The 23,384-nt window shown below is 38.7% G+C and overlaps 1 protein-coding gene across 3 annotated transcripts in view; it reads right to left on the reverse strand.

The window, feature by feature from the left end:
• The window catches only part of LOC114652763 (uncharacterized), a 363,527-nt gene that overhangs the window by 298,815 nt on the left and 41,328 nt on the right, over positions 1-23,384 (reverse strand). For all 3 annotated transcript variants that reach the window (XM_051927768.1, XM_051927767.1, XM_051927766.1), the window contains 2 exons: positions 20,718-20,827; positions 7,733-7,771 (listed from right to left, as the gene is read on the reverse strand). In XM_051927768.1, coding sequence (XP_051783728.1) covers positions 7,733-7,771; positions 20,718-20,827 — 149 coding nt within the window. The remainder of the gene's footprint in view (positions 1-7,732; positions 7,772-20,717; positions 20,828-23,384) is intronic.

Consider the following 23,384-nt stretch of genomic DNA (forward strand, 5'->3'; position numbering starts at 1 on the left):
GATCATTATAGGTGATTACTAATAGTTTAAAGTTGATCTCCCATCAACAGTCACATTCACACTGGAAAATATTTTAGCTAATAATCACCACTATTTCTAGACTTTATCAATTAAGTTTACAATGTGCATCTTACATAACTGCACTCAACAATTCAATTTTATATAGAATTTGTATTGCTTAAAAAGTTGGAATTTAATTTCCCTTCTGTGTTAAATGAAATACATAAATCAGCTTCTACCCACAACTGCAAAATGTCATGTCATTTGCTAACATGATTAATCCAGCCTAGGATCACCCTGGGGATGACATTATGGAGCATTCCCAGCTGGCATAGGGTGCAAGGCAGGAACAAACCCTGAACAGGGCATCAGTCCATTGCAGGACAAACACACACACAAACCAAAAACACATTAGGACCAATTTAGAGTCATTGATTCACCTAACCTGCATGTCTTTGAACATTGAAAGAAAACCCATGCAGACAGGGAGAACATATAGACTCCATGCAGTGTAGACCCGGGGCGCAAACTCTCGTCTCCTTACTTTGACTCAGCAGCACTATCACTGCACCACCCTGCCGCCCAAAACTGCATAATTTTACTGATAATTTCTAGGTAGGGTTCCAAGTCATTTGAAATTTAAGTGTTGGAATAGGCTGTTCAGATATCTATTGTATTAGAAGTGGCCAGGGCTTAAAAACTGAAGGTAGATTTACTGAAACCTACAAAGAAAAATATAAATGTGGGTACACTGGGGCTTACTTCTTTTGCACTTGGTTGTTGCCACTTTCAAATTTTAAAATACCACTGACACATTTTAGAAAGAGCATGTGAAATACCATCCTCTGTTCTTGCTGTCTTTAATTGGTATTTTCCACCAAGATATTCAGTTCATGCCATTACTTTCTTTGGTTTGCAGTCATTCAAACTACAGTGCCTTTGGATGTTGTCATATTTTATTGCTATACAACACTTTACAGCATTTCTACAGACCATGCATTATGGGGACCAGGTACTGAGCAAGGAAGGGCATCAGCCATTCAGCAAGGGTTTTCATTTTTGAAAGAAGCCATTTTGACCTTTCCCTGTTTTTTTGATTTTTTGTTCTGCACTCTTCTCAGATTTATTGATTATCCTGCTTTTGAATGGGTAAAAAAGATATCAAGCTTTGCCATATTCTGTTGATTTGATATTCAGGTAGTTAGGAATGAATACTGTAGTAATTATGGCAACTCATTCCTCTAGGTCTTCATTTAGAAGTTAACAAAATTAACACAGATGTCTGTTTCTTTGTAAGTTTCTATGCCTTTGATATTAGGTTATTAAGACGTTTTAGAAAAGCGCAGTAATGACAGATTTACACTTATAAGACATTGACACACATTTGTATTTTCTCAGTATCTTTAGATGCTTACTTTGTTTTATTGTTTAATTCACTTTTTTCTGAGTAGTTTGCTTTTGGAATTGTATCTGAATAAATACATGATTTTTGTCACGGATGACTGAAAGAAGCAACTACTTCAGTGTTACTAATCTGTGTGCTTATTAAGTAACCAGAACATTAAAAATGTAAAAGAAAAAATAATGAATTCTTATTCTCACTAAAAATATAACATAACCAGTTTGTAATTTCTGGATATATGCAAAAAACATAGAAAACAGGAAATAACGAATTGCTTAAGGTAGAAATCCTATTAAGAGAGAAATGAGTTGGGCCATGGGGGTTACCAGGAATGAATTCAAGAACCACTACTTTATGGCACACTTGTTAGGCAGTCTTACTACAGGGATGTTCAACTTTGATTCTGGAAGACTGCAGTGACTACAGATTTTCCTTCCTACCACTTTCCTAATCAGTAACCAATTTCTGTTGTTAATTGACTTCCTTTTCATTCATTTTAATTGCTTTCTTTTTAAGATTCAGTCCTCTGAATTGCTTAATTTTTCCTTATTCTGCATCCAAATAGAAATGAGATGTGAAGTGAACCAACAGATGACCATCTAAGCTGGGAACTTCAACTCCAACCAATTTCACTGCAACCATTTTTTTAATTAGAAGAAAGTGATTCTTTTTGTTAATTAAACCAGTATTTAATTCTATGGCCTTATGGTACTCTCATTCTGCAGCAGATCCACTGAGAACTTCACCGTTCTTTATTTTCAGATATTGTATGATGGACACAGGTTACTTGGTCATGAGCTGGCTCTTTTTGTATCTCATTATTATTTGTCTGACAATTAAGGAAAAAAGAAGCAGTTATGGGTTTTGAGTTTTAAAAGGTAAGACAATTAAAATGAAGGCAAAAAAGGGTAATTAGCAGCAAAAACTGGCCACTACTTATTAAAAGGATTAGAGTGGAATCCTGCATCCATTGAGGTCTAATAGGATCAAAGTTGGACACCCCTAGCTAACTATTATTTCATAGTTCCAAAATGGGACACAACTCTTTATTCCAGTGAGCATAGTAGATGTAGAGTTTGGAGCTTCATGCCCATTGTAAAAATGTATAGTAAATCCAAGAGCTGTCCATAGAGTTTCGTGTGCATTTACTAAAAACAGGACATCTTGCCACCCTAGTGTTAGGTGATTCTAGTTTGCAGTTTGCTGTATCAGTGTTACTAGTTATGATTTGAATACAAGGTGAAAGAAAAAGAAGCATGGACCCTTCAAAATTAAATACAGTGGTTAGGCTGACTGTATATTTAGAAGTAATTACTAAACTCAATATCAATTTGTCACAAATGTGACAAGGGAATTAAATAAGCAGTGAACAAAAACAAAACTATTCTCTTCAGTGAAAAATGACGGACCTCAGAGAAGATTTTTGAATGAAATAATAAATACTCCACCCTCTCCCAAAAGGAAAACAACTTAAACTTTAATATATTTGTGCAAACAAAAAAATCAAATTGTAATTGTTTTTAAACTGAACAACCGAAAGGGAGATTCTCACAAAATCAAAAAGCTTAAAAAAAAAAAATAATTCTCTTCAAAAAAAAAAGATAAAAGATAAAAAAGCAAAACAAAAAAAATTAAGAGGACAGGCCAGGCCAACAACATGCTCAATGTCCCAGTGATCAGACTGAAACTTAAAGAATGTGTGTCTCTCTATTATAATAAAAAAAATCTTGGGATGAGACATGACTTTCTGAAAAGACTTTTTGGAATGAAGTCCCGCGTGACAGAGACTTTTAACATGAGATTCTTTCAAGTCACACCCTACTTACAACCCTTTTCAAACAAAACCATGGTCATCTAACCTCTCAGTAGTGTGAATGCTTTTGGCAGACACACTTCCTGCACTCTCAGCTTTTATAAATTTTATCAGGACACTAATTTTATACATTTCAGATGACACGTCAATGAATAAGCTAAGAAGAAAGAGCAGCGCGTCAAAAAGATACCCAAAAGGATTGGAGAGAAAAGAATTCAAAAAAGAACAATAATAATCTATGTGCAAATTCTGAAAATAAGGAAAGTAATAATAAGCCTGGACCAAGTGCAATTGAAAACCTCGCAGGTCCAATCGGGGTTAGAAATAAAAGACAAAGAGTAAAAGACAAAATAGAACTTCATAAAGACATTCAAAAATGTTGGCGCGATACACATGTAGAGCAAGTTAAAGATTATGAAAGCAGTGGAATTCGAAAGTATCAAAAAAAAGTTAGTAAAGATCGCATTAGCAATAAAAAACGGAAATCATTACTTGGTGAAATAAGAGAAAGTAATAATCATCCCGGACCAGGTGGAATTGAAAACCTAACAGGTCCAAGCGGGGTCAGAAATAAAAGACAAAGAGTAGAAGACAAACTAGAATGTCATAAAGAGGTTCAAAAACGTTGGCACGATATACATGCAGAGCAGGTTAGAGATTATGAATGTAGTACAATTCTAAAGTATCAAAAAACTGATAGTAAAGATCGCATTAGTGCTAACAAACAGAAATTATTACTGGGTGAAATAACGAACAGCAAAAAGAGATTGAATATATGGACATAGGTGATATGACAGAAGTATGTAAATATTGTAAGGCTTTAAAGTTTAAGTTGGAGACTTGTAGCTCGTCTAATTCATGTTGCCATCAGGGAAAAGTAGAGTTTCTTCCCAATCAGGAGGCGTATCCGTGAGAATTAAAAGATTTGTTGTTTGGAGAAAGTGAAATCCACAAACACTACAGGCAAAATTTCAGAATCTACAATAATCTGTTCATGTTCGCGTCATTCAATGCTCAAAATGTAGATTTACACCATTCAGGACCATACGCTATGAGAATCTGTGGTCCCGCAACAATTAAAGCTACTACAGGTTTAATTTCAAAGAAACCACAATTCGGTCAGGTGTATATTTATGATCGCAGAGAAGCAATGCAACATAGAATCAAAAGAGTTAAACAATCGGATGTATTAGAAATGATACAGCCAATAATGGATACAAATCCATACATCCAAAAGTATCTCACTTTACATGAAATTTATCTGCAAAACACGGACAAAGAAATTTTCTTGGATTTCTATATGAACCTGAAAGATCATGCTTGCATATATAATAAACCAACATGTGACGAATTGTCAGCAATAATAGTTTTGAAAGACGGAGATATCAAAGACAGAGTTGATATTCGTGTATATCCAAAAGCAAAGCACAATTCCAAAGCAGATCTTGATATGCCATTCGTATTAAAACGTTTACAGTTTCCTGTTAGAATAGCTTTTGCTATGACAATAACAAATCACAGGGACAAACATTCGAAAAAGTCATTTTATTTATTAGAGAGAAAGAAATGATATTCACTCACAGGCAGTTAAACGTTGCATTGTCACGATGAAAGTCCAAACACGGAAAAGTTAATTTCAAGTATTGTTTTTACTGAAGTTTTATAGTAAAAGTGAAAATAATGCATATGTAACAATTCCCATGAAAAAAACAATGTCTTTAAATTGTATATCCAGTTAACCAAACCTGGGAGCTGGCGAGCGAAGGATTGTGTATGTCTGTCATGTAATTACTACTGAATCACTGGGATTTAAACCTTGATCTTTGTCTTATTTGAAAGCTTATATTATGATATGTGATGCAAAACATGTACCTAGCATCAACTTCCGCAAAGTTATTGGGGTGTGCATCTTTCCAGCATAAGGAAACTGATTGAGAAAGTGATATGGCAGAAGCAAAAAAGCAGCAGTAAAATCTACTGAGTGTGAAGTAAATTACAGAAGTCAATTACGTGACTGGAAGAAGAAGAGTGACAGTTCTGACGTCCGCCATATTATTGGGGTTTGTGTCTTTCTTATGGCAAACTATAAATGCAAAATGATCGAGAATTTGACATGGCTGCTGAGGGTGGAGAAAGATGTAGAAACCGATTATGTAATAGGAAGAAGAAGAATGACAGTATTAGCATCCACTGCCCGTCAAGTACATGTGGTGTGGCAACATCGATCTTGAGAGGACCAGAGGTCTGCATGTTTTCTAGCACTTACATAAAGTTACTGGTGGCTGCTTTACTATGAGCACATCTGCAGAACTGTGAGGCCCTATCCTTTTGGCCCCATACTTAAAGGAAATATAAGAAACTAGCCAACCCGCGGCGTACCATACGCCGCATAATCAGGCCGCTTTTTTAATGATTTTTAAGCACAGGGAAAAAATTAACATTTGAAAAATCCAGAGGAGAGGGGAAGGACGCCCATTACGCCCCATTCGTCATGCTAGTCTGCTGATTTGTCGTTCAGTAAGTTGTGATTAGTGATGGGCGGGGTGAAGCCTTGAGAAGCATCAACACTTTTGAAGCAATTGTGTCGGAAATCGTATAGAAGCTTCGAAGCATTTGACACTCACCTGTCACGTGACACCTTCTGGCCATTTTCATTAATGTTACAGAAACTTATGATACACTTCAATGACGTCTGTTAAAAGTCGTATTGCTTTTATTTTTTCGTAGCTACAGACTGACAACGAAGAGAAGAGTTCATCAGTAGCTTCTAGTGTCTGATGTCTAAAAAATATAAATATAACTAATGCCGACAGGCAGAATGCACTATACGATAGCAAGAGTTAAACAAAATAAGATGCCTCACCTCATGCATTCCCGGATCTTTCAATTAGTATTTACTTTTGCACTGTATCATTATAATCGCTCCTGTTATTAGTATTATAATTAACCCTGATCTTTTCTTGAGATCACATTTAATAGCCTTAAATGTTTTGTTTGGTCTGTCTTAATTAAAACGGAGTAGACAGAAAATAAAGGTTTATCCCTGTACTTTGCCATGATATAGGTAAGCACATTTGAGAAAGAAAATGTGAAATCCTTAAATCACAGATGTCATTATTCGATCAAGTATTAAAATCTGCAGTGCTTCGAAAGCTCGACACAGTGTCGAAACCTTAGTATAGAACGGCCCATCACTACCTGTGAGTCATGTAGAGTTTTGATTGTTGTTTGCGATTCTGGCCGCTTTTCGCGTACTGAGTTGTTCGGGAGTCACAGTTGAGAAACAGTTTTTTAATGTCTTTTAAGCACAGGGGAAAAAATGAACATGTGGCCCGGTGCATTGTTTAACTGCCTTGTGGCGGTGTAGTAGTATGGCTGCTTATTGATTTTTAAAGACTGCTTCCTTCATTGTGTTTTAACTTCAGTTTTAAAGGATTGCGCAGCTCTCTCTTGCGCTGCCTGTGTGTGCCTCTGTCTCTCTGTGGCGCTGCCTCTGTGTGTGTGCGTGGCTCTCTCTCACGCGCTGCCTGTGTATGCTTCTGTCTCTCTCTGGCGTTGCCTCTGTGTGTGTGTGTGTGTGTGTGTGTGCGCGCATGGCTCTGTCTCTCGCGCTGCCTCTGTGTGAACCAAGATTCCACTGAGGTTGACTAATGAAAAGTCAATGTAGCTCAGAGCTGCAAGTGGAATGTGGCACAGACAAACAGAAATGACGGCATGTTTTTCGAGGCGTCGCGTCCGAGTTGGTGGGCGTAACTGTGATTTTTTCGTCGTATCCAATGGTGTAAGAGTTGGTGGGCGTGGCTCCTTCCTGCGTGCGCCATTGGCGTCTTGCTTGTCGGCGGTTTAGTGAATCCACGCCCCTTCCGGCGTGCTTTCCATGGTCGGCTACTTGTCTCCTGGCTTAGTGAATTATATAATCCACGCCCCTACTGGTGTGCTTTCCATGGTCGGCTACTTGTCTCCACACCCCTTCCGGCGTGCTTTCCATGGTCAGCTACTTGTCTCCTGGCTTAGTGAATTATATATATAGATTGATTAAACAATAATAAGTCAATACAAGATCAGGAAAAAAAAGTATTAAACAAAAGGATAAATAAAAAAATAAACTGTTAAATTCCAAAAAATGAAACAAAATACAAGTTGGGTCAGAGCTCCAGTAAAGTCTTGATAGCCATAGGTTTAGATACTGTACATCAGGTGATACTAAAAGTAAGCAGGTTAAATGTTAATTGTACAATAGCTTCAAACATTTTGAATGTCAGTACTATAGTTCCAATGTAATGTAAAAGCTAGAGAAAGAATCTCATTATGATCCAGGACATTTTGAAGGAAACAGTTAGATGATTCACTATCCTGCAAACCCATTTGCTCAGAGAATGATAAATGTAAATTCTGCTACATTAGTAATGAAACATGAGATATCTTTATTAAATTAAACACTAAGTTGTAATAAAGCTAATCAAAATCAGATGATTACATGCTAGCGATAATAAGCAAAACCAAATTAAAACACTTACAACTTCTGGTATAATTTCTGAATTTCCCATCAGATGCTCCTGGTAGAGGTGAGGATTTGTGAAACAGAGAGAAACAAAAAACATATCATTGACTTCAGTATTAAAGATTGTGGCAGGTCATAAATAGTCTTTCTGCTTATTTTTTCTATTTTGTTACAAGCCACTTATTTTATAAAAATGTACAACTGTATTTGTAAAACTTTATTTTAATTGCCAATGCAATTTACTACAAAGCACACACAATGCCTGAACATTGAATTTACAAGTAATGTGTGGGGCTATCACTGTTCACTATTCTATGGCCAGGATGTCACCAGCTGCAAACAAAGTTCCCTGTACCGCTATTACCCCACACGATTTGAATGAAAGGAAAATCAGGCAGACCGCAAGCTGGAATGAAGGCTTTAAATTGTCTTTGCCAACTGTCACTATGCAAAATACAGACCCTATGGTATAAACTGGGTAAGCTAAGAGCATTTGCACAACATCTTGGCAAATATTGTGAAACCTATCTTTTGTTCTTTATTGAAACTTGGATCAAGTATACAACCAGTGGACAACAATACTGAAACTGATATATTTGTCTGTGAACGACAGACAGGACTCTGATTCTAACAAGAAGATAGGTGCCAGTGTCTGTCTATATGTGAAAGGTGACACATCTTTTCTTTGAAATACTGTATTAAACATTGTTTCACTTTGGGCTGCCACATCACTTTGCAATCTAAGAAACAACACAAAACCTAGAAAACAATTCAAATGTTTTATGACCTGTCTGGGGATGCTTTTCAACATCACGAAATTAAACATTTATCCTGTTTTGCATCAAGGATAATTGTGCACAAGAAAGCTATACCATCTCTTGAAGCCAAAGCATAATGAGTCATTTAGGCAAACAAACTTACTGTTTTGCAATAACCAAGTCAAATTGTTGGAGAAAAGCGGCAATTCATGTTATAAAATCCTCTGATATTCAGAGCTGAAGTAATCTGACAATGAGAAATGACCAAGAAACAGATCCACAGCAATTTTAGGGAGAGTAATCAATTGTAACATCAAAATATTATTGCTTATTCAACAGACAATAATATTTTCCACATTGGATAACTCAGTCTATGAAATGAATTTGAAAGTAAGTACACCCTTTTAAAATTCAAACAACCAAAGGAGAGAGTACATACTTTTTGACAATTAGCCTAAGGGATGGAGTCATATATTTCAGATATTGTATGATGGACACAGGTTGATGGTCATGTGTTGACTCGTTTTGTATCTCAATATTGTTTGGCTCCTAATTAAGGAAAAAATTAACAATTAAGGGGACTGAGTCTTACATAAATAGCAAATCAATTAAAATTAAGGCAAAAGAGTTCATTAGCAGCAAAAAATTATCACTAATTTAGAAAAGTGTTAGAAAGAAACCTGCAGCTACTTCAGCCTTCCAGGATCAGAGTTATGAACCCCTGCCATATTCCATAGACCAGACACTTATCTTTTCCATTAGAATTGAACATATTATTTTTAAAAATTAAACAAGTGAATATTGCGATTCTTTTTTAAATAGTGGAAGACCGCCATTGCTTTTCAGTACGTCTATACAGACATGGGAGTTTGCCAGTAATGCCTGTCCTTTGTGAGATTATAAAAATACTTTATGGTATCTTGTGGGAGGTGGTACAAAAATGTCGGATTTGACACTTCAGTGTCCCTCTTTATTTGAAAAGCAAGAGGTGTGATTACATTAATTGAATTAAGTCAAGTCCGTTGAGTGTGGGCATGGGATTCTATGATTCATGGGATTCATGGGATGCTATAGATGTGTCTTGTCATTTATCACATTTTTCATTTTCATAAGCAGAACATGAAGGTGCAGATCGGGATTGGGGACCATCTAGTATGGAAACCTAAGATTTACATCTGTGCTGTTTGCTGATGATGTTGTCTTGTTAGTTTCATCAGACTGATCTCAAGTTCACACTGGAGTGATTGGCACTAGAGTGTAATGTTGGGATAAGAATTAGGCCCTCAAATTTGGAGATCATGGCACTGTCCTGTAAAAGAGCACACAGTTTCCATTTAATGTATATAGTGAGTAGGTCCACGAGTGAAGAAATGAATTACGTCTGATTCTTGTTCATGACTGAGAGATGAGATGTTTGAGAGTTTGACTAAAACAGGAGATTAAGGGTCCTTCTGTACCAAACTCTGAGTAGTAACTGAAAGAATGAGATTGCACGTGCAAGCAATTAAAACGAGTATGATGTTGGGCTGACTTTCCACGACAGTGTGAGAGCTCAGCAAAACATAGACTTTAGAGTAGAACTGCTGTTTCTCCATATTGAGAAAATTTTATCCAATTGTTTTGTACAACCAGACAGGATGCTCTAGTGAGATTATTTCTTTCAACTGGTCTGGTAGCACTTGGGAAAATCCCGTGAGGAGCTAGAAATTGTTGCTGATAGTGTGGACCAGGAAAAGCACGTGATACATGATTAAATTAGTAAAACCCACAGCAAAACATCAAAAAATGTTTTCTGATTGTCACCAGTGCAGAAATACAAAGAACTTAAGTCAAATAAACATTACATCACTTATTATACCATGTCAAAGCAGGTGCTGCATTTCTGGTAATGTTACCTTAAAGTGACTGGGCAGCTTGTATTTCAATCAGCATAATATCCTAGTGATACTCACACAGATAAATGCATGATGTTACATTGTTTGTCAACTAACTTGCATCCATAATGAGTAACACGGTACAACACCCTACTACTATTATTTTATGTCAGAAAGTGAGACAGAGTTGTTGACAAGCTCCAGGAAATAAACAGATAGCTTAATAATTTTACAGCCTGCAGCAAGTAGAACACTTAAAGGATAAGTTTGGCATTTTTCAAGTCGTATTTCTTCACATACATGCAATATATTCATTTGCCATGTGAAATTGTGTTCTAAAGTTAATCGTTTTAAATACATTTTAAAAAATAACTTACCTGCACTGGCGCTTTATAATGCAGTCAATGGGGCACTGAGAAAAGTCTTAAAAACCTACCAAATATGTTCATTTTTTAAGCGAAGACAGTTGTTGAGTATTGATCTGCATCTTGCGATCAGACACACATATAAAACAGTTTATTCGTATCATTTTTTAACCAATAAACATGAATATTGTGAGATTCAGCTGTTTTAAATATAGACCAGCCATGCGTGATAGCTGAGCACTTAGTCTTCCTGTAAAACAACATTTCACTCACCTTCCAGGGTGTGGTTCCTCCTGACAGACCAAATTACAGTAAAGGTTTGTGCCGCGTGGTTGGTTTTGCTTTGATTTAATTCCGTATTTATAGAAGAATTTGCACAAGCAAATAGAAAACGTATCCCTACTATGAGAAAAACAGTACCAGAAATATGTGATAAATTTATTATTTCTAGATTCTTTTTGTGGTCACAAACATTGCATCAGAAACACAGAAGGTGCAGATGAATACTCAACAGCTGTCTTGGCTTAAAAAATTGACATATTTGGCAAGTTTTTAAATTTATCATTCGTACCCTATCCCCTCCCTTGTAAGGCACCAGAACATGCATGATTTTTTTTTTTTTATTTATAGAAAGTACTTAACTTTAGAACACAATTTTGTGTGGCAAATGCATATATACCATATCCTTTAAATTTGAACTTTTGCACTTTATAAACGTCTGTCACATTAGTAAGGAAATGTATTATCTTAAGACAGTATTGCCAAGTAATTTACATGACCAAATATATACAGTATTTTCTTAAAAAATGGTAAACGTTAATTCCATGATGAAAATTAAGCAAAATCAGAAACACAGTGCCTCTACTTTTGAACCATTTATCAAAAAGTGTGTGGAATATAGTTCACAGAGTAGACTGAGAATTTAGAAGGGATGGAGAATGGAAATAAAATTTAAGTTACAAGATGGTTGAAGAACAGAGTGGATAAAAATAGTTCCCATCCACATAGACAGAGGGTGACATTTTGGGTGATGAGATGTTTATCTATCTATCTATCTATCTATCTATCTATCTATCTATCTATCTATCTATCTATCTATCTATCTATCTATCTATCTATCTATCTATCTATCTATCTATCTGATGAGGGGCCGTTCAGGAAAAAAAGATTGGTTCATAAATATATTCATTGGTTCATATATATATCGGTTTGGATACATTGGTTTGAATATATACATTGGTTTTAATACATCCGTTCAGATATATATATCGGTTCACATATATACATTGGTTGGGATACATTGGTTGAAATATATACATCGGTTTGAATACATCCAGTCAGATATATACATTGGTTTAGATACATTGGTTGAGGTATATATAAATTGGTTTGCATAGATCCGTTCTGATATATATACATTGGTTGAGATATATCCGTTCAGATATATACATTGGTTTGAATACATTCGTTCAAATATACTGCATACATTGGTTGAGATATATATATCGGTTGATATACATTGGTTAGGATATATATATTGGTTTACATAGATTGGTTTAGATATATACATCGGTTCAGATACATCCGTTCAGATATATATATTGGTTCAGATAGATCCATTCAGATATATACATTGGTTGGGATTTACGGGCAGGCACAACGCGGCCACCCAAGTTTAGCATCTCCCTTTCGCTTCATCATTGCTTCAACACTGTTATCATTATTGTGCATATTTTATACAAGTAGCATATGCCTGTCTGTCCCGTTTTGTTTCGTAAGCCGTCTTGGTTGGGGGTCCTCGATTTCAAAGCACTTTTTTTTCTTTCATTATTTAAAACACTCACACAGCTACCCGCCTCCTCGCCCCGCTCCGGCTCATTGTACCCACCTCACTCGCTCCCTCTTGTCCCTTCCATGACAGATTCTTTTCAAAAGCCGAGTTACCGGAAAGCATTGATCGCAACCGCAGATCAGTGATCAGGGATCAGAATGATCAGAATATCCCTACTTCACAAATAACGGGTGTTTAAATGTTTTTATAGTAAAACTAACAAAACGACTCACATGCACACGTACACATGCACGTATTCTGATCATTCTCATCCCTGATCACTTATAAACATTCAGAAGAAACAGCGCTATTCCAGTGTTTTCCTCCATAACATCCTTTCAGCAAACAGAACTAATGTCCTTGATGAAACAGATTGCCCTTTAATGAAATGCTGCCAATACAGAATAACAGAAATCACAGGGCAGCTTTCGGTCAATGATAAACCAGCGTCTGTTGAGGTGAAAAAATGGGAGGTACTGCGGTTGCTATCAATGCTTCCTGGTAACTCAGCTTTTGAGAAGAATCTGTCATGGGAGGGACAAGAGGGAGCGAGTGAGGCGGGTACAATGAGCCGGGGTGGGATGGAGTAGGGCGAGGAGGCGGATATCTGTGCGAATGTTTTAAATAATGAAAGGTAAAAAAGTGCTTTGAAATCGAGGACCCCCAACCAAGACGGCTTACAAAACAAAACACGATAGACAGGCATATGCTACTTGTATAAAATATACACAATAATGATAACAGTGTTGAAGTAATGATGAAGCGAAAGGGAGATGCTAAACTCCGCGTTGTGCCTGCCCGTAAAACCCATGATGTATATATCTAAACCAATCTATTTAAACCAATATATATATCTAAACCAATGTATATCAAACAATATATATCTCAACCAATGTATACAGTATATTTGAACAGATGTATTCAAACCAATGTACCGTATTTTTTGCACCATAAGACGCACCTGACCATTAGACACACCTAGGTTTAGAGGAGGAAAACAAGAAAATAAATATTCTGAACCAAATGGTGTACTAATATGTTTAATAAAATATAGCAGAATAATATTTCAACCATGTAAATTCAACAGCGGTATTAAGAAACATCATCACTGTCATTAACAAATAAGGAGAGACTTTAAGGTTCAAGCACTCTTCTAGTTTTATGGAAACCCCAAGAACTCCTCATCGCTAGTGTCAGAATTTATGAAGCTCAGTTGCTCACAATCACTTTGCAGGAGCACGTACCTATCATCACGCGGCATAACCTGTCCAAAGCCACCAGGGGACAAAACACGTTTGGACCAATGCTCCCTGAAGTTATATCGCCAGTCTTGTCCCATCTATATTTGTAATGCCACAAAGCCCTTCATCTCGTGTTTTGTTGTGGGTTTCCAGTTTGAAAAACGAGAATGCGGTGCAAGCACAGCCCTCGATTCAAAAAATTGCTCTGCATACCTGTTTGTCTCGTCTGACAGTAGCTGAAGATAGATAGATAGATAGATAGATAGATAGATAGATAGATAGATAGATAGATAGATAGATAGATAGATAGATAGATAGATACTTTATTAATCCCAAGGGGAAATTCACATACTCCAGCAGCAGCATACTGATAAAAAACAATATTAAATTAAAGAGTGATAACAATGCCCACATAAAAGAAAGTGATAGGCGTGATCAATAAACTCTCTGGGCAAAAAATAATAAAAAAGAGGCAGCTTCAGGAAAGAACAGCCTGAAGTAGTTCAGCGGCTGGTAATCTGTCGAGTCCAACAGCAAGCCATACTGTCTTGTGAAGTCCGGTAGCCAGTTTGGCTTCCCCGGATCAATGTCTAGGTATTCCTCCCACACGAACCTTGCCATAGGTGCATCGGCTGCACGAATATGCTCAGCTGGGGCGGCATCGGCTGGCGTCCTGATCAGCTGATGCCAGTTCCTCACTGTCTTGTTTGATCTCCTGATCACTCTCAACAAAATCAGATTCTGAAAAATCAGAGTCCGACTCAGTGATAATGCGCAAAACATCGTCTGCTGAGTACTTTGTTTTCTGCACTCGCTTCGCTCCCTCGTGAGATGTCGATACCATCTTGCCTTTGTTTACATTTGTTTACATTTCACAACTCACACACACGCAAGGATTAGATGCCGAGTCAATGAGTCTAACATTCCTCCAAGCACAGAGGGAATGCCTGTAACGTAACAGTGAGTTTTGTCAGGTCATACACATCATGGTCTGTGACGCAATATTCGCACCATAAGACATTTCCAACCTTCTTTTGGGGAAAAAAAAGTGCGCTTTGTGGTGCGAAAAATACGGTATATATCTGAACGGATGTATCTCAACCAATATATATATACAGTATAAGAACGGATCTGTGCCAAACCAATTTATATATATCTCAACCAATGTATCTGAACCAATGTATATATCTGACCAGATGTATTCAAGCTGATGTATATATCTCAACCAATGTACCCTAAGTTCTTGTCTATAAGCCGCGGCTTATCTAAGGAAAAAAGTTGTGAAAATGAAAAAATAGAATATCGGCTTATACATAAGTCCGGCTTATACAGTAATCCCTCCTCCATCGCGGGGGTTGCGTTCCAGAGCCACCCGCGAAATAAGAAAATCCGCGAAGTAGAAACCATATGTTTATATGGTTATTTTTATATTGTCATGCTTGGGTCACAGATTTGCGCAGAAACACAGGAGGTTGTAGAGAGACAGGAACGTTATTCAAACACTGCAAACAAACATTTGTCTCTTTTTCAAAAGTTTAAACTGTGCTCCATGACAAGACAGAGATGACAGTTCCGTCTCACAATTAAAAGAATGCAAACATATCTTCCTCTTCAAAGGAGTGTGTGTCAGGAGCACAGAATGTCACATAGATAGAGAAAACAATCTCTAGCAAACAAATCAATGGTGCTGTTTGGCTTTTAAGTATGCGAAGCACCGCGGCACAAAGCTGTTGAAGGCGGCAGCTCACACCCCCTCCGTCAGGAGCAGGAAGAGAGAGAGACAGACAGACAGAGACAGAGTTTGTTTTTCAGTCAAAAATCAATACGTGCCCTTCGAGCTTTTAAGTATGCGAAGCACTGTGCAGCATGTCGTTTCAGGAATCAGCTTTACAAAAGATAGCAACGTGAAGATAATCTTTCAGTATTTTTAGGCGAGTGTCCGTATCGTCTAGGTGTGCGAACAGCCCCCCTGCTCAATCCCCATACGTCAGGATCACAGATAGTCAGTGCAAGAGAGAGAGAAAAGTAAGCAATCTAGTTTCTCAGCCATCTGCCAATAGCGTCCCTTGTATGAAATCAACTGGGCAAACCAACTGAGGAAGCATGTACCAGAAATTAAAAGACCCATTGTCCGCAGAAATCCGCGAACCAGCAAAAAATCCGCGATATATATTTAAATATGCTTACATATAAAATCACAATTTAAATGACCGCTACGCACGCGTGTTGACTCGGCGACGCCCAGAGCAGAAAGAACGCGCTCCGGCCGCTCCAACCGCGCCATGCGGGGAGTGAGAGAGACGCCAATATCTCACACTCTCTCCCCCCTTAAAGAAATTAAATGGGTGCGAGTGAGACCACTGACCTCCCTCCCTTCTATTAGTTATAGGTTATAGTACGTTCGGCTTATACATGAGTCCGGCTTATCTATGATACGATTTTATTTTAAAAATTCGTATGAGTTTTGGTCTCCGGCTTATACATGAGTCCGGCTTATAGACAAGAACCTAGGGTATATATCTGAACCGATATATATATACTGTATCTGAACGGATGTATTAAAACCAATGTATATATTCAAACCAATGTATCCGAGCCGATATATATATTGAAACCAATGTATATATTTATGAACCAATCTTTTTTTCCTGAACGGCCCCTCATACTATCTATCCATAAATATATATATATATAAACAAACATACATACATATACACATATACATTATCATACAGGGAGCATGATAATTCACAGAAAATGGGTTTGCAACAGATTACTAACACCTCCCTCATTTATTCAGCAGGAAAACAGACGAGTAAACAAACCTTTATGAAGGTCTGCAGTCGATTTCCCTTCTGTGCTTACAACATCCGCTACCTCCCTTCTGTCTCATTCTGATGACATTACTTCCGGCTCCACATTTCCACATCATCTCTGACGCTTCCTTGATTTTCCCATCATACCCGTTGTATATAATTTCCTGTCCGTCCCTTATAAAAATCAGACTATTTCACTAATACTTTTGTCCTGGTTGTAATTCAATGTTTGAATGTACGAGTCTGAGCAAGACTATTGGACCTTTCATTTTACGGGGAAGGCAAAACCTCAAAACTTCATGAGAATGTTGTCTCTTTGTTATAACTTCATAGATTGGCATTGTCAGCAGGATTGTGTAAATTGTTCGAGGAAGGATAACTGAAGAACAAAACCTGAGTACTGTCCTGGAGACCATTCTGACAGAGCTGCAAACTGTAAAGCTTCAAGTAGAAGAACCCAATTGGCTGAGGCAGAGGCTAGGTTCACTGCAGCAGGAGTGCTAAGACTGGAGGCTCTTCAGCCTCCCCCTCCCCTATTAGTTCCACTAGCGGAGGGCGGTGATATTGGCTCACATCAACTAGTTTTCAAGCGGACAGCCACTTATAATCAGTGCCCGAGGCAGAATGGGACCACATACTTGCACCATATTTGAAGGGCAACGTGCTGCGGGCACTATGATCTCCCCAAGGAGGAGGCCGCAGACTACAACACCTTAAAAGGCGAACTATTAAATGCTACAGCATCACTTCAGGCCAGCAGATAAGGAAATGGACACTCTGGAGGTTCAATGTTGACAGACCTCCTAGAGTTCAAGCTTTTAAAATCTGGGGCAAGATCAGCAGGTGGCTAAGGCCAGATGTGAATAAGGCCAGGCAAGTGCTAGAGCAACTAGCCTGCAAAACACTGATCAATGCAATGCCAGAATACCTCACCCAGCAGGTCCGTAGACACCTATATAAATGTCAGATGGTGGTCGCCAAAACGGGGGGACCTGAACGGCCTGCTTGCAGAACCCGACAAGGATGTGTCGCTACTCCCGAGCCCACCCATGAGCCCTCAGAGCCTTCGGCCAAACTGAAAGAAAAACACCCAGTCTCCCACGCTGTTTCAAGTGTGGGGAGCTGGGGCACATAATGACCTCTTGTCCTCTATCCACAGAGCCAATGGACTGTTCCTGGGCCCACGGACAGAGGTACTGTGCTTTATCCAATCCCTTTTCCTTACCAAACATGGGTGTGATTTTAATAAATAGATGCAAGGTGATGGTTGACTGCGTTACTCTGTATTCAAAAGACGTCCCCCTGCGTACGGCCAATTCAAAAAATACTGCATGGGAACTAGTAGGGCTATTTTCACAAGTGGGGACCCCAAAGGAAGTCTTCACTGTCCAGGGAACCCCATTTACTTCAGACACGTTCAAGGAGGTTGCCAAGTTACTTCACATTAAGCATCTTAAAACGTCAGTCTATCATCCACAAACAGACGGTTTGGTTGAACGTTTTAATCAGATGTTGAAACAGATGCTTTGCATGGTAGTCAGTGAGGATGGACGAAAGTGGGATCAGTTGCTTCCACTTGTGCTTTTTGCATACCGGGAGGTACCCCAAGCCTCCACTAGGTTTTCCCCCTTTGAACTACTTTATGGGCGACAACCCCACAGTATTTTGGATCTTTTAAAAGAAGGCTGGGAGGCGGAGGCTTTACCCAGCTCCAATATTTTAGAATATATCGCGCAGTTACGTGATAGATTGGCCAAAATCAGACCGATTCTAAAAGAGCACATGGAGAAGGCTCAATCAACACAGTCCCGGCATTATAATAAAAGCAGTACCCTCCGACAATTTCATACCGGGGACTGTGTGATGGTGCTTGTACCTACTTCCCACTCCAAATTGTTCGCCCATTGGCAAGGCCCCTTTGAGGTTAAGGAGAGAAAGGGACTTGTGGACTATCTGTTCAAACAACCAAATTGACGACCGAGCGAGTGGGTCTATCATGGCAACTTGTTGAAGCCATGGAAGGACCAGGACTCGGGGTCCCCCTTCGGCCAACACCGTTCCCTTTTCTCTAGGAAAACATGCTTTAACCTTGGCTCAGATCTTATACCACAACAAAGAAGGGAACTGGAATCTGTCATCCTATCAGTGCCGGAAGTAGTTAGCGAGTTACCTGGCCAGACTGCCCTGATTCAGCATGACATAATGAAAGACCCAGGGGTAATCGTCCGGGAATTATCCTATCGCCTTCCCGAGGCAAAACGTACTGAAGAAGAGCTGGAGATCGGGAGGATTTGGGATCTGGATGTAATTGAGGAAAGCCACAGTCTTTGGTCCAGTCCCATTGTCCTCGTCCCAAAACCGAATGGCTCCAGGAGATTCTGTAATGACTTCAGGCGACTCAACCAGGTCTCCAAGTTCGATGCATATCCTGTGCCCCAAGTCGATGAACTCCTCGATACACTGGGAAATGCACCCTATTTGACAAATCTTGACATGACAAAGGGATACTGGCAAATTCCTTTAACGAAGTCCGCAAAAGAAAAGACAGCATTTAGCACGGCAAGTGGACACTGGCAATACAAGGTCCTCCCATTTGGACTGCATAGGGCACCAGCGACCTTCCAGCATCTGGTATACAATGTGCTAAAGCCCCACAGTTCTTATTGTGCCGCCTACCTGGATGACGTAGTCTTCTATTCTGGCACATTGGACGAGCATGTACTGCAGGTTTATAAAGTTTTGTCGATGCTGGCATGTGTTGGACTTCGCATTAACCCTAAGAAATGTTTTTTTGGGTTAAGAGAAGCCAAGTATTTAGGCTATCTGGTAGGCGAGGGAACCATTAGACTCCAGTCTTCCAAAGTTGATGCCATATCAAAATGGCCCCGTCCGATAACCAAGCAGCAGGTACAAGCTTTCCTTGGTTTAGCGAGCTACTACTGTTGGTTTGTACCTCGCTTTCAGAGAGAGAAGCCCTTGACTGATCTAACAAAGGGCCCCTTTTAATGAGGTATGGGACAAGAAAAACAGAACTAGCATTCAGTTGCTTAAAGAACTCCCTTACTTCAGCACCTGTATTGAGGACTCCTGATTTCTCTTATCCCTTTATTCTCCAGACCGTTGCTTTGGACACAGGTCTCAGTGCCATGCTAGGCCAAAGTATCAATGGTGCTGAACACCCCGTGATGTACCTGAGCCGGAAACTGTTAGACCGGGAGACAAGGTATGCAGCGGTAGAACGGGAAGCCCTTGCGATTAAATGGGCGGTGACCCAACTGCGGTACTACCTGCTTGGTTGAGAATTTACCCTGGTTACGGACAATGTCGCTTTACAGTGGATGGCCATGCACAGGGAGTGTAATCCCTGAAGGTGGTTTTTGGACCTGCAGCCATATTGTTTCACAGTTGTTTACCACAGGGGCTTTCTCCAAGGTAATGCCAATGCACTTTCTCTGGTTTTTGACCTCTCAGTTCGGGTCGCCTGACCCGATGGGTCTGGGCTGAGGAGGGGGGGTCGTGTCACACACACGCGAGTAGGGAGCAGCTGACTGGCTCAACGGAGCATGATAATTCACAGAAAACGGGATTGGAACAGAGTACTAACAACTTTCTTTTTTATTCAGCAGGAAAACAGACTAGTAAAGAAACCTTTACGAAGACCTGGAGTTGATCTCCCTTCAGTGTTTACAACAACCACTACCTCCTTTCTGTCTCGTTCTGATGACATCACTTCCAGCTCCACGATTCCATATCATCTCTGACACTTCCTGGATTTTCCCGTCATACCCGTTGTACAAAATTTCCTGTCCGTCCCTTATATAAATCTGACTATTTCACTAATACCTTTGTCCTGGTTGTAATTCAATGTTTGAATGTATGAGTCTGAGTAAGACTATTGGACCTTTCACTAGACAGGGAAGGCAAAACCGCAAAACTTCGTGAGAGTGTTGTCTCTTTCTTATATCTTCACAACATAGATATACATATATTCATACATTTGTATATATAGGGATTTTTAAGAAAGAAAATCCTGCAGTATTCTTAATTCAGAATCTCTTCCATGAGAAATGTATAACGTGCTTTTGGCAGGAAATATTTTAGAGTTGGAGAGCATACCTGTGTTAATGGAAGGATGCCTTCATTGTTTTTGATATATTCCTGATATTCTTCATCATTGTCTGCAGTCATAAGCAGTAACAGGTTTAGAATGAAACTCTTTCCCTTTCCTGTGAAAATGAAATGACAAATAGTTTTCTACCAGTAACTCTACAACTTTTATAGTTATTAAATTTCAACATACACATAAAGAGAGCTCCAATATTTGTAGCACTACTAAGTAAGCTTTGTGTCAGACATAACATGCTTTAATGTTTTCTTTATCGACATTTATTCTAAACCACACTTCCTAAAAAGGTGCCAATTTTGATCACGCATTTCAGTGAAAGTAAGTGGAAGTAAATGCATTATTGCAAGTCAAAACATTCTTTTGTCAAAAAATGCTTCTTGTGATATTTTATGTACAACAACCATGATACGTCTAGTTACACCAAGACCATACATCAGGGATCCAGTGAAGCCTTTAGATTAGCAGCAAAGTATTTCAAATCATTGGTTATGTGCTGTATGTTTATAATTTAACATATAAAAAAGAGACATTTTTAACAATGATAATGAAGTGTATTTTTTAATCTTGCAAAAAAGATTCCAAAATCATGTGCACAATTGTAGAATAAATGTCAGAAATAAGCATCTTGATCAACTCAGCACAATGCCACTCAGCAGACAGATTAACAAGACTAGGCATACGATACCAAACAGCATAGTTGATAACGTCCCCTCTACTAACTCAGATTCAACACTTAGCTTTGTATGTCCATTCCTGAAAAATGGAAACTTTTGCTTTTGTACTTTATGGGGAGGTTGCAAAATATCTCATTGCTTTTGCTTAGGTTCAGTATGCAGTATAAAAAGTTGTGCCACTAGATAAACAGTTTCAATGCTTACTGTGTAAAGTCCATGCTTCTGCATTTTCCTTTAAGGTCAAAATGTCTTTGTGTTTAATTCATAGGGATGACCACTGGTATACTAAACTTGTTAAAAGCTGTTTGATTTTCCAAACATACAATACAGTACAACATGTGCCAATATTTAATATTCTCTCCAACAGGACTGCATCCAGGCAAATCTTTTAACACATGTGAAAAACAAACAATATGGACAACAAATCTTACTTAATTCACCTTAATAAAATGACAAGTGTCTGTATGTGTTTGTTTATCTGTGTGTCCATCTAGGGACATGTCTACATTATATGGCATTTAGTATGGGATTTGTGAAAGCAGTGCTAATGCTTGTGATGTGCCATCTGTTGAAATGAAAACTGCATTTTACTACTACAAATGTTTCTGATGCACCATTTGTTAGAATGAAAAACGCAATGTATTATATTACTACAAATGTTTGCAATGTGCCATTGTTTTGTGGTGTAAGAGTGTCTAGGACAGGCACTTTAATCTCTAAGGTTCTTTTTGTAATGGTGGACAAGTTAATACTGAAATGCCTAAACTGTTAGCCTTGATTCACACATATGTCCTGCAAAACTACCTATTCAACATTCACTCAGCAGAGATAAGCTCAAATACAAAGGAAGAATATCTCAACACTGGCCAAGGCTAGCTACCTCAACTAGAAGCCATTCCACTCACGAGGCATCCCTGCTGGGATTCACTTGCTTGTTGATCCATTTTCAGATTACTTCCGCTGAAAGGGCTGCACTTCAGAATACCTGAGCAAAATCCAAGAATGGTTACTCCTGCTGGGCTTTCATATTCCAGTGGCTACCATTGAAAGGGCTACACAGTCTAACAGAAGCCAAGGGCTAATTACTACCTCTGAGAGTACAATATGTAAATGGACACAGTTTGTTTCATTAACAATCATTGGTCATTGCTAAATGTCAGGAAAAGAAACAGGACAACTTTAGCAAATAAATGCTCAAACTATTTGAATCATTAATTATGATTATTTGAAGGAAAAACCAGGTGTAAATGTCAGATATGAAAACATTCAACCTGAACTATTCAAATCAGGGACACACAGCAAGCTTTGTTTCAGGTGGCTATGGCTTTGGTTGTTGCAGTGTTTGCTTTCTTAAACCAGGCATAATGCTTGGGAGCAAAGTGGCAGTCTGGATGTGGCCAAGTCTGACCAAGTGGTGTTCTCTTTGGCAGTTGTTTCTCTCTCTCCTAGTCTTGGCAGTTGTGATGACTCTCTGGCAGTGCCTTTTTAAAATCCTTTGAATTTATAGGGTTTTTCTGACTGCCCCTTTTCATAATAAAAATGCCTTATGTAAGATATTGTATCAGTCAAAGCTTGAGACAACTGATAAAATCCCATGGTCTGGTTGATTGTTGATTAAGCTACTTTTGGCTAAACATAAAACATGTTTATCTTAAGTCCCAAGCCTCCATTTTACATATTCATACAAGCATACACACACTGGTCACTTTTTCTAAGCTTAAACATATTCATTTACAATTTACACTTATTTTTCCAGAATTCCTGTCTATGTATTGTGATGCCGTCTTGCACCCCTAAAAGGAGGCTGAGTCTAAGTACTATTCAACTTGAAACAGGAACAGCAAGGTTATTTATTGTAGCAGGATCTATCATTCTACTAAACACAGGCACAGCAAACAGGCAGGGTTGGGGCCAGGTCAGTGGCCAAGTTATAATGTTCCCTGCATCACCTATTGGGTGACTGGAGTTTTGAGCATGGCAGCG

The sequence above is a fragment of the Erpetoichthys calabaricus genome, chromosome 5, assembly GCF_900747795.2.
Source record: "Erpetoichthys calabaricus chromosome 5, fErpCal1.3, whole genome shotgun sequence".
Taxonomy (NCBI): domain Eukaryota; kingdom Metazoa; phylum Chordata; class Cladistia; order Polypteriformes; family Polypteridae; genus Erpetoichthys; species Erpetoichthys calabaricus.